At 32.5% G+C, this 13,222-nt stretch overlaps 1 protein-coding gene across 2 annotated transcripts in view; it reads right to left on the bottom strand.

The window, feature by feature from the left end:
* Positions 1–13,222, bottom strand: part of Tbcd (tubulin folding cofactor D) — an 84,631-nt gene that overhangs the window by 19,201 nt on the left and 52,208 nt on the right. For both annotated transcript variants that reach the window (XR_011950686.1, XM_072529797.1), the window contains exons 10-11: positions 12,923–13,199; positions 6,541–6,736 (exon numbers count right to left, since the gene is read on the bottom strand). Coding sequence is in view for 1 of the 2 variants with exons in the window: in XM_072529797.1 (XP_072385898.1) it covers positions 6,541–6,736; positions 12,923–13,199 (473 nt within the window). In the remaining variant the exon portion in view is untranslated. The remainder of the gene's footprint in view (positions 1–6,540; positions 6,737–12,922; positions 13,200–13,222) is intronic.

Below are 13,222 nucleotides of genomic sequence, written 5' to 3' on the forward strand. Positions count from 1 at the left end.
ACTGGCTAGAATAATAACTTTCGCAAACTTTCTATGCAAACACCCTTTTTTCCCTGATTAAGAGCCATATTACATATATAATTTAGAAATGGGTTATTAACTCATCTTAAAATTAAATAAATAACACATATCTTCATAAATATATCTCTAGAATAAAGGTAAATAATTTCTTTAAATATCACTGACACAGTTACAATCAATAACGTTCTTCCTATTTTCTTTTTTTGTTTACAATCAATTACAATACAAAGTAGCTTCTAGACTAGCTTCTCAAGAAACATCCCCCTTTCAGGTAGATGTATATTAAGTTGAAAACCCATAGACGATACTGTAGCATAAATTAACGTTTGAAACACGCTTAACAGTAGACCTTGTACCGGAATGTAAGTAGTGTTTATATTATTTTTATTTTAATTTCACTATTACATTTAACAAAAAATCCACCCCCTCCCCTTAATTTTAACTAACCTAAGAAATATTGGCACCTTTTGTACCATATCAGATGTACGGTTTGGTTAAATTAGTAGTGTTACAATATGTAATTCTTTTAGCTTTATAAAGATTGTACTTTACCAGTGACCTGATGTTGTCCAGAAAACTGCAGTGGTTGAAACCAGTAGTCGCTTACTATAAATGGATTGTGAGTAATTCTGTAATTTATTTCTACTACCCAATTTGAAATGGATTCACACGAGCAAACAATTCATTATTTATATATTATTTATTTTGTGTTGTTACACATTTAAAGAGTAAGTACTTTGTATTTTTTATTCATATTTATAAAAACATTATTATGGAAGTTTTTGACCACGGGTGACCATTACTGGATAAAAATTCTGTTAAAAATTTATAAATGGTCACCTCAGATGTCCATTTCTAAAATACAATACTCTATTAATGGTCACCAACATGTTCGACCTATTTAGCGCTTTAAAAATTCTGAAGTGATATTTTTTATTTATGGGTGTTTACTTAAAACATTATTGTGGAGGTTTTTGATTATGGGTGGCCATTGTTAACAAAATAATTTATTAATGGTTACTTTATCCATTTAGCGCTTTAAAGAATTTAAAGTAACCTGTAATTTCCTATTATTATAGATATGGATATGAATACCCAGAAACGAAAGAAAAGACCTTTTTTTAATGGACTGAAGATAAAATGAGCCTTGCTATACTCAGTAAAAAATGAAGGCATTAATGAAAAATGGATCTTAAAACTATTCTTTCAGGAGAAGAGAAATTATTAGCATGTTGAATCGTGTCTATGGGCAGAAAGGGCTTTCTAGTTAATACAACAAATTTACTCTCCAATGTGCTTAATATTATGAAAGAAACGGGAAGGTCGACTGTTTTTAAACATTAGATGCCCGGGAAAACTTGGTTCGCTGCTATTCTTCGGAGATATCCTGAGATAAATAACCGATGAGCAGAGACTACTACAAAATCAAGAGCTGCCGTATCTAAAGCTGATATAGAAAATTGTGTAATGAAATGGAAAACTATTTAAAAGAAGAAGGTATCATTGACATATTAAAATACCCAAATATGATATTCAATGCAGACGAAACGGGGTTTAGCCTTGATCCTAAATCTGGTAATGACTTGGACCGACGAAATTGGAAGAAGACTTTTATGAGAGAAAATCTAATGCAGAAAAGGAGCAAATTACTGTTATGGCCTGTATTTCAGCCAATGGTGTCACAGTTCCACGAATGGTCATATATCCGTACAAAAAAATACCAAGTGATATAGTTAATTCTGCACCACCAGAAATGGCAGTAGGACGAGCAGACTCCGGATGGATGAGTTCGAAAGTATTTTATGAGTATATCGACAACCATTTTTCCCCTTTCTCAAAGAAAAAATATACCACAACCTGTTCTTTCGTGGATGGACATAGGTCTCATCTAACTAAACAAGTCAGCGAATTATGTGAAGCAAGTGGTATCATCCTGACTGTTTTTTTTCCTTAACACCACCTTGATGCCTTGCCACCTTGTGGTTATGGAGTACCCATATATCCATTTAACGACAATACATATTCTTGTATAAATATTTCAAAGCCTTTATTTCTTTATTTACAAGCTCGTGCTATACGTACAATATTTTATTTGTATTAAATACTAGTCAGTACATACATTGGTTATTTTTGCCTTTAAAATATTAAATCTTATATTAATATTAAAGTCAATTAATATATTTCAGTAAGTAATGAAAATGGATTGATATTTTCAATAATTAGAATAAAATATTATACAATCTTCTCAAATCTGTAAAATCGTTCTCTAACATCAAAACTTCAAATCATCAAAACGGAAATCGAAAAGTCAAATTTTTGTATTTAAAAATGTAATTATCAGTAGTAATATCCCTAGGACATTGATAACAGACGAGATAATTTCATGACAATCGAAAGCTCGTTCCTTGGTAACAGCACGAAGCCGGAGGCTGAGTGCTGTTACCAAGCAACGTGCTTGAGAAATTTGTCATGAAATTATGAAACATTCATCAATGTCCGAGGGATATTCGGCGGATAATTTTTCGAAAAAAAAAATCATAACTCAACATAACGAAACATTTATTTATTAAAAGTACAGTTAGTGAAAGTACAATTATTAAAATTTAAGTTAACATTAGATTCGTTGCTGTTCTCTACTATAGAAGATCTATTACCACGCATAATATTTATAATCGTGTTGTGGTGTTCTTGATCGAGATTCAAGTATGGTTTTATAGAATTCTGATTGCCATGACCAGTAATTTTTAAAACGTGACATTTTGAAATTTATTTGGATGAAGTTGTCAAACTCGATCGTGTTGTCATAGGGATTGAAAATTGCACTGAATGCAATTATCGGTCTAATGTTGACATGATTGGGTGAAATTGTTCCACATGACACAAAATGACGAAATTTGAATGGTTGTTAGAACAGTCGAAAAATTATCATTATAATAAATTGTAAAGTGTATTCGCTCCGTGCAGCTGAAAAAAAATCGCCCTCTATTGATTATTTATATCATCACCATAAGGTTTACACCAATGAAAACATTAATACATCTGCAGTAATAAAATCAAAAATTTGTAAATAATCGTAAATATTGTCTGTATATTAAATATTTATATATAAATAATGTTATCGTAGTATTTATGTATTACAAACAAGATTTGTTGACAGTTCAAAATTTGTATATTTTTACAAACACATAAGTTGGATTTATGTATTATAAACATTTTACTAGCTTATTATGTGTATATATTTATATATATATATATATATATATATCGGTTTCAAAACGTCTTGCGTCGTTGTCCGATGCCTAATTTCCACGAATTTCTATCATTCCATTGTTCTTCGGTCAAGTCTCGGGAGCTCATTGCCTTTGTTATTCCCTCCTTCCATGTTCTTTTTGGTCTTCCTCGTTTCTTACGATTTGGTGGTATCCATTTCATGGCGATTTTTGGTAGTCTTGTTTCTGGCATTCTTTGAACATGGCCATACCATATAAGTTGTTTCCTTTCTATGTCTGTTGCCAGTGATCCATCTACCCCCATCCGATTTCTTATTTCATCGTTTCTAATTCTGTCTGCTCTAGATATTCGAAGTGATCGTCTAAATACATCCATTTCTGTTGCTTCGAGTTTTCTTTTATTGCTTTCTGTTAGTCTCCATGTCTCTGTACCATAGGTTAAGCTGGTTTTTATGAGAGATTCATATATATTGTATTTTCGTCTTTTACCAATTTCTGAGCTCCAAAGAACTCCGTTAAGGCATCCAATTGTTCTACGGGACTGGGTTATTCGTTTTCTAATTCGTATATATTTTTAACAATAATATAATTAATTTAAAAAGGGCAAAGAAAAGAATAACGATAACTAAAGTACAATTTAAATATTGTTGCTAAGCGAACAAAATAATACAGAAGATTCTTTCTGCAAAATAAAGAAATATTGAACAGTTTCCAATTGCAAGATTGACAACGTAAAATATTCATTTAGAATTTAAATACGAGATAAAATGTCTATTTTTCTCTTCGTTTCGATTTTTTTAAATGCTGTAGGTCTCTATTGGTATATTTCAACGAATAAAAAATTTTTAATCTGATAAATAGTTTCACAATGTATCATATTGGAAAGTTAAGACATGGATGGTCAAAAAGTATTTTTGACATCTCTTTAAAGAAACTTTTAGAAATTCCACTTTTGCAAGAAAGTTGATCAAAATGATTAACATATATCATTTATAATTGGTAAATAAACGAAACGAATTGATAACTTGGTGTCTTTAGATTACCAAAACAACTATTTTTAGTAAAGTATGCATATAGTCTAGTGAATAGATAACTGTCATTCTTAACTTCAGCTTCCTGAAAAACTTTATTGCAAAGGGTGCAATCCCGCATTTGTAAAGCTTTTTTGATCAAATATCCACATACATAAGTAAATGCATTTTCTGTACCCATATTTTCGTACCGGTAGTTTGAATCAGGAATGGATATAGCGGTATTTATATTTTTTGTAACATTTATAGATTCGAAAATATTGTGTTTGATATTATTTACGCGTGTTAATATTATCCCTAAGTCATCTGCACTATTCATTTGTTCCAGGTGTAAAAAATTAAGACAAAATAATTTTCTAAATGCTCGTTCACATTAAATTGGGGTAGGGTTTACATAGTTTCCTCCTTGTTTTCTTAAATTTCTGAAAAAATTTTCTAAACCATCTTGGTTTATTCGTCTCACTTGTAAGTAAACAAATCCTGCCCTTTCTAGTCGCTGCCAAAAAACTTTTAGACCTTTTATTGTCACCATCCAACCTATACTAAATTTAGATTTTGATGTTACATCGATATTGTCTTTACATATTTTCAAGTTATCCAAAAATGTCCACATCTCATCGAGAAAATTGAGCTGGTAGTCTAAAACTTTAAAAACATTTTTAAATTTATTGGGTGACAAATATTGGTGGAATTGAATATATCGAATAATTTATCAAACTTATTTATTACTTCAATAGAACCGGCAGTATCAAGGGGTAGTACTCCTAAGGTCATGTAAGTCTGCATACCGCTTGCAACTGTTCCACTTAAAGCTTGAGTAGTTAACTTCACTTTCATTTTTTGAAAGTTTGTTGGTCGAATATGCGCTAAGTTTGGGTGCTCCACCAACATCCAAGAAGTTTTTTTATTATCAAAACTAAACGAATTTTTAATTTATTGCTTTAATTTTTAAAGTTATTGCTAGTTGCTCTTTGTAAATGTGAAGGATCAAAAAAATAAATAAGCTTATGACCACCCAACTTAAATTCAGGATTTTCGACAGTGACATTTAATTTTCTGGAAATATTTATAAAGTTTGACCCTAAATCAGTTAGAAGACCTTGAACATATAACCTAAATTGTGATAATTTGCTAATACATTCAGTGAGAACTTCGGTTAAGTCGTTGGCGTCAAAGGTTGTATTTAAAAAAAAAATAAGCAATTGGCTGTTTCCAGTTCTGAAACAGTCCTCTAGCCATAATATCCGCAACGTTTTTTGCAACTAAAGACTGATTTTTTTCCCCTATATCTTGGAATCCAACAATTTCATCACGACCCAAATGAAAATGAAGATTTGACTTAATTTACTTAAAACAATATCGAAAATACAAAAAAAAATTATTGGATTATTTCCATCTCTATTACTATGCTTATTCAAAAAAATTTTACATGATTTAATAAATCTATTTAATTATTTGTGATTGTCATCAAAACTAGGAATATTAGCAGCTTGATATTTAATTAATTGAAAATTAGGGTAGCCATTTCGTTAAATGTTAAATTTACTAAATGATCTAAAATGTCCTCCACAGTGAATAAACAAATATACATATGGGTAAAAATATGGATTTTAGTAAAATAGGAAACACATGAATATTTTCAATCTCTATAGGCTTCAGACTATTCTTGTTCTTCCGTCTGCACCACTATTATGCTAGTTCCTTCTTCCTGATCTTGGCTTCTCCAATGAATTGTGGACAATATTTGTTCCTAGACCTGGACGTTTTAATGTTACCGTACCCGAAATTTGGATTTTCTCAGTAAATCTTTAAAAAGAAAAATTGCATGCAAAATTCGGCAAGGTTTTACACGAACACTGTACAATTTCGGAAAATCCGACTGACTACGCCAATTACGAAAGTCAAAGCCGAAAACGGGTTTTTAAAAAATAATCGTAATAAATTTATTTATTAAGACCGTACTATTTCAAAATTGTAGTATAAAAAATACAACTATATTACTAACACCATTAAACAAAACTCGCTAAACGGCACAGTAGTCACCATCAGAAAGCAGCAATGGATTAAAGTAAAATAAGTTTACAGTTTTGAAAGATGTGTGTACCTATATCTGAACACTTCTTTTATAATGTTAGCTTTTGAATGATGATATGACGTAATATTATTATTTGCACTATTTGATTTGATTTACGTGTAAATTAAATAAGCAATTTTTAGTATCTTTTGAAGTATGGCTAAAATTAAAGTATTGAACTTACTAATGTTTCTGTCAGACCGCCAATACTACAAACCAGTCCAACCATTACGTTGTAAATAAATGACGGCAATTGTACAAGTTGAACAAATTTTGGAAATGTAACTGATGATGAATTCCAGTTCATAACATCACATTCTGTCTTCGGGAACATCCTGACCAAGTCATTGAAGTGGGGTAGATTTGGTGTAGGTGGGTCACTGTAAATATGTAAAATACTCTAGGTAGATTAATGCAAATAAAAAAAATATTTATTAATTCCTTTTGATCCTTAATATTCCTACGAGTATACATCGAATGTTCGAGAACATATTCGGGAAGCACTCCCAGTTAGCGAAAGACAGTTGCTCGACAGTTACTTGACAATTAAACATTCTTGTTTCAACAAATAAATGACTTTTGTAACCTCTACTGTTAATATAATATTTTGGTTTATGAAAGGAATGCCGAAGCAAAATATTGTTTCTAATATCGATGTCAGATATGTGCTTACTATTTACTGCCAGGAAGATTTAACGGAGACAGTAACAGCAATGGTCATCACAATAACAAATGAGAAAGTGTGGACAGCATTAGAAGAGACAGAAACAAGTTGGCTAAGAGGTTTATTTAATGGAATAATGGAAATAGGACAAATGCCAGACGAATGGAGAAGCTATATATTACTACCAATTTACAAAAGCAAGGAAGATATGATAGAGAATAATTGATAGGAGAATAATTGATTGATACGTCAAGATACCGAAATATCTGATAATCAGTTGCAGAATCAGTAGAAACAGATGCAGATCTTGAGACACCATATGATAGAGTCCCTCGAGAAATTCTGTAGTGGGCACTTAACAAGAAAAGAGTCCTCAGTAAATATGTAAAGATTGTGAGAGACATGTATGATGGAGTAACAACTAGTCTTAGGACAGGTGTGGTAGAGACTCATACATTTCATGTAAAAGTAGGATTGCACCAAAGCTCGGTGCTTACTCCTTATTTATTCTCGTTAGTGATGGATCAGATAAAAGCGAAACGTTATGATAATATTCCCTGGTGCTTAATGTATGCTGACGATTTTTTTTAGAGTTTAGAGTTTATTTATTTAACTACTTAACAAATACAAATATTGTTTGTAGCAAGTCAAAAATACATAGCATGGGAATATAAAACGTAACTTAAATATATCACAAACAAGAAAACATATTAAACAGAAAATGATTTATGGCAAAGTCATGGTAAGCAGTTTTCTTTATCTTGCTGGTATTAGAAAAGCAAACCACATGAATTTAGGTGATCTCTGGAGAACAGATGGCACTGGCATTGAAACTTTTCGGCTTGTAATGAGTAAGCCTAGATTTCAATTGCAGCGTCTGCGATTTGATAACATTCACACAAGAAATGAACGAATACAAGTAGATAAACTGGGTCTAATAGCTTGCCGAAAAAATTTGGCATAAAAATTTTTGCTATTTCCGATGCCAAACAATTCTATACCGGCCACTTAGAAGTGTACTGGTGAACAGCAACCAAATGATCTTTTTCAAGTTAGTGCAGCGACGCAAGACGTAGTAGGAAGAATTTGTGAACATATTTATGGGAATATATATTATAACATATGAATGTTACTCTGGCTAATTCGTTTTGTACTGTCCCTTTTTTTAAAGGAAGCAATATTAGAGGAACAACAGGGTATATAAATAAACGGAAAAATCTTGAACAACATGAGAACAACAACAGATTCGCAGACGACACCGCTGATTTTGCAGACAGTCTAGAAACACTGCAACGCTTAGTAAATAGATTACATCAAGTCAGTATAAAATATGGACTACAAATGAACGTTAAGAAAACCAAGTGCATGATTATTTCTAAGCAACATACAATAGGAAGGCTAGATATCGAGGGAAAACAAGTAGAAAGAGTGAATAACTACAAATATCTGGGAACCTGGGTAAATGAAAACAATGACCAAGATAGAGAAATACGGACACGCATTGAAATTGCAAGACAAGCATTTATAAAAATGAAAACAATGTTTGTTAATCGAGATCTTCCTCTGGAACTGAGGATAAGAGCCTTAAGACGCTACGTGTTCTCGACTTTGTTGTATGGAATGGAAAGCTGGACACTAAAAGTGGATGATATAAAGAAGTTGGAATCATTTGAGATGTGGTGCTAGAGAAGGATTTTGAAAATACCATGGGTCCAACGAGTTACAAATGCAGAAGTGTTAAGAATGCTACAAAAGGATTGCGAGGCCATAAAGCACATCAAAACAAGAAACATAATGCAAGGTAAAATCAAGTGTAAAAGTTCCATAGGAAGACGAAGAATTTCCTGGCTAAGAAACCTAAGAGAGTGGTATAGTTGCAGCTCAGTAGATCTTTTCAGAGCAGCAGCCAATAAGGTACGGATAGCTGTGATGATAGAAACCCTCCGATAGGAGAAGGAACTACAAGAAGAAGTGTCCCTCTAGCTGATAGTCTTAAATCAAAAAAATTAACTTAAGTAGGTACCATTGGAAAAAATAAACAGTTACAATAAATAAACAGTCACAAATTACAATTTGTACAAAATAATGGCCGGTGCATTGACTCTTCAATGTTTGGTTTTTACGACAGAATCACCTTAGTTTCGCATATTCCAAAAAAAATCGAAACATGCTACTCATCTCTGCAATACACCTTGGAGATGATATTGATCCTACCACAAATAAACCTGAGATAATAATAATAAATCATATATTTAGTAAATAAGATAATTGTACACAATTTTCAAAAAAAAAAATAAAAAATTACTGACCCATATTTTAGGACCCGGCCTTGTGCACCGTGTGCGAGTATTTAATCACAGAAAATTGGCGCGAGTAACGGAAGGTTAAATGGGCCCCTTCTCTGGGAATTTCAGTTAGAACTTAAAATATCAACAAAGTTGACAACCCTTGCTAGTTGGCGAATAACAAATAATGAACTTGATAGCTTTTTCTTTAGTTGTGAGATATGAGCCGACCAGTTCAGTCGATTATCTATGGTTTTTCCCAATAGTGTAACAGTGTCTTTGTTATCTGGATCATTATGTAAATTTCTTGCAGATATAACGCAATTTTGCGTTTTATAGAGTTAAGTTTTAGTTTTTTTGCAGCAAACCATGTCCTAGATTTAGTAGAAACTTCCTCATGAGACATTTTTAAATCATCATTATTTTTCCTGATATAACGTATGTCGTATCATCTGCGAATTGTTCGGATTTGTACGGAGATATGAATTTAGACAAATCGTTGACATAAACAATAAACAAAAAAGGTCCTAAGACCGAACCTTGTGGAACTCCATGTTTTACGAATAGACAATCGGAGAGATAATCTTTAGACACTACCGCCTGGTGTCTGCCACATAGATAAGAAGATAAGAAGTTATAAGCTTAAGAGGGATACCTCTGATTCCATAGTAATTTAATTTGTAAAACAAAATGTCGTGTGAAATGCAGTTAAAAGCCTTCGACAAGTCGCAAAGAGAAAATGCTATGAGATTGCCGCGTTCAAGCCCCTCAATCACCACGCTCACATCATTAAATACCGAGTTCGTAGTAAAACGAGCACTTCTGAATCCATATTGTGAGTTGCTAAAGTAATGGACTTGAAATAGGAATAAAATTGTTGTTTGATAACCTTTTCAATCACTTTCCCAAAAGTAGAAACAATGCTTATGGGTCTGTAATTGTCAGTTTTTGAGGAATCACCTTTTATGTAGGTAGGTAGTACTTTTGAGTATTTTAGTAGTTCCGGAAATACTCCAGTAGATAGAATTAAATTAATAAGATGAGTGAAAGGTGTTAAAACTATTTGGTAAGTTTCTTTTAAAAATTCTGCTATTAATTTCGTGAACGTCCCTACAAATAGAATGACTAAAAGACTTTATTAACTTTATTATTTGGGAGACCTCTTCTTCCACAACGGGGCAAAAAAAAGGACCTGCTCGGAGAAGGATAGTTTCCATAATAATTGAAGAGGACATCGATATTAATGGTGGAATGAGATGTAATTATATTCTCTGCAATTGTAGTAAATCATTGATTTATTTCGTTGATTTCGTCTGGAGGTAGATCAGGTTATACCACACTGGATCTTGTATTGTTTCTTTCGAAATTTACTATTTTCCAGCAGTCTCGTCTGTAGGTTTATTATTGGAATTAGTACTTCTCTCTCTCTCTCTCCCCCCCCCTCTCTCTCTCTTCCTCTCTCTCTCTCTCCCCCTCTCTCTCTCTCCCCCTCTCCCTCGCCCCCCCCCCTCTCTCTCTCTTCTACGGCGAAGATGAACAGAAAACGGAATAATGTAATTATATGGAAAACCAAAATATTGAAACTGAAGCTGCCATAAAAAGAAAAGATGGATTCTTTTACTTCATGTACCATGTCCTTTCAGAACGTTGGTTACCATCATAGATATCTTAATTTGATTCACTGCCACCCTAAATAGCATACTTGTATCAATATCATACCAGTCTCGCAAGTTCTTCAACCATGAAGTCTTTCTTCGTCCTGGACGGCGTTTGCCTGCTATTTTTCTTTGCATAATACGCATTTTCATTTCACCCCGTATATCAGCAACACCGAAAAGGATTCTTAATATTGTTGCGCTTCTGAGATTGATAATGTAAACATTTTGGAGTCTGTTAATAATAAACAAATTGCTCTTTTGTTTGATCTCCAGATATTTACGCAGGAAATAAACAAGAATCTTTCTGCTTATGCGGACAAGAGAATGATTTTGGGTGATGAGATCATTTTTAGGGAGAGCGACCAGTAGAACGGTCGCTCTTATTGTGGAAGTCCGAATTTTGTCATGAAAAAACGATGGAATCCGGCTTAGGAGGGCTGTTTGTTTTTTTAATGCCAAAGTTGAGTACGTGGTCAGTAAAGTGCAGTGAAGTACAACTATAATATAAGTATATGTCTCATTTCGAGCTAAACAAAGATCAAAAAATGATGAATTTTAATTAAGTTTAAAATTTAGAGTAAGTGTCGGCTGGAGAAAAGTAATCCAAGTCCTATGTAAGTCTTTCAATTTAATTTAAAACTTGTCAAAATGTTTGGAGATACTATAGCAGAATGTTTAACCAAAGAAAGATACCTGATTTTATAATCAGGTATATAAGAAGTATAAAATATAAAAAATTTTTGTTAAAATCCTTTGTAAAAGGTATATAAATTAAAAAACCCAAACGGGCTATGTCATTAAGACAAAACGTTTTCGGAATCCATATTCCATCATCAGTGTCCTAAAAAGTATATAACCACTTTAATTAAAAAGAACATGAAGTTAAAATTTTGACCAAGGTTAATACAAAATGTGGTTAATACTTACTAGGTATACATGTTTTGAGCCACTAAATATCTGGGTAAAAACCCGTTAAAAGTTACAATTTAGTTTACATTATTTAGTCTTATATTTTAGGATGTTAAAGTTACCACTGGATATGATAACATGGCAATGTACGACTCCACATGAAGTTGCTGTAAAGCTGACAAAGGTAACTGCCTAGTGATTTTAGACCAAACTTCATACAACAATAAAGTCTCTACTTTACTCAATAATAATAACTTCAGTTTACTAACAACAGACCCCTCTAAAAAGTTTATAAATAAATTAAAAGAAAATATCAAACATTTTACAGATTTCTTATCAGAACATTTTGCACCATATTACAAAATTGCAAGCAACCCTTTGACACCCAGACTGTATGGTGTACCTAAGATACACAAGGAGGGCATTCCTATTCGTCCAGTTGTTAGTTTCATAAACACTTACACATAAACACATAAACACAAGTATAAAAATATTATAAGGTAAGTGTGTTTGTTTTTTTTTGACTATGTATGCATATTGTTTTTTTTTAAGGTTTAACCTATTTTTTATCCTTAAGCCAATCTTCTTATAGGTCAAGTGTTGAGTTTTCCTCGTCCCTTGAAAAAGGAATAGGTAGCGCCCTTTATTTTAACCCTTTCTTTTAATATCAAATTACCTCATTTTCATTGGTACATTTCAAAGTCCCCCAAATCTTTTAAACATACTTCCATCCCAAATCTATTGACCCACGTCCCAAAAGTTCACCGTTGTGTCCTTCAAAACACCTAAGCGCCGGTTTGCAAGGTGAACTATCTTGCACCTGGATTTTCTTCCTCTCTTTCCATCCCCCACTTCCCATCCAGAGAAGTTACGTTACAATATTTTGTAGCAATCTATATTTGGTACCTCTTATTACATGTCCGAAGTACTCCAGCTTCCACTTATAGGTGGATTACACCAAGTAATTATAAAAATTTATTTTATTATACAGAATAAAGATGTAGAATCAAAATTAACAAAAAAAAATATTACATTAAGTGATTAACTTACTTGTATATAAAACTGTAAAATACTTTTGCGGCCAATGACCTGGTTCTATCAATTTTCTCCACAGCTTGTTGTGCTACCATCGACAAAATTTGAATCATTAATTTAGGAGTTAAAATTTGAGGATATGTTTTTGTCAACAAAAATGTAAGAGATTGGAGACCACTAACGGAAGCTTCCCTCACCCAAGCTCCAATATCACCTCTTTTGTCTTGAGTGTAGTCTTTTAAACCTTCCAAAAGAATGTGGTAAATGCTATGAATATGATGTTCTGTGAATTCTACAACGATTCCTATTAGAATT

This window comes from Diabrotica undecimpunctata, chromosome 4, assembly GCF_040954645.1.
Source record: "Diabrotica undecimpunctata isolate CICGRU chromosome 4, icDiaUnde3, whole genome shotgun sequence".
Taxonomy (NCBI): Eukaryota; Metazoa; Arthropoda; class Insecta; order Coleoptera; family Chrysomelidae; genus Diabrotica; species Diabrotica undecimpunctata.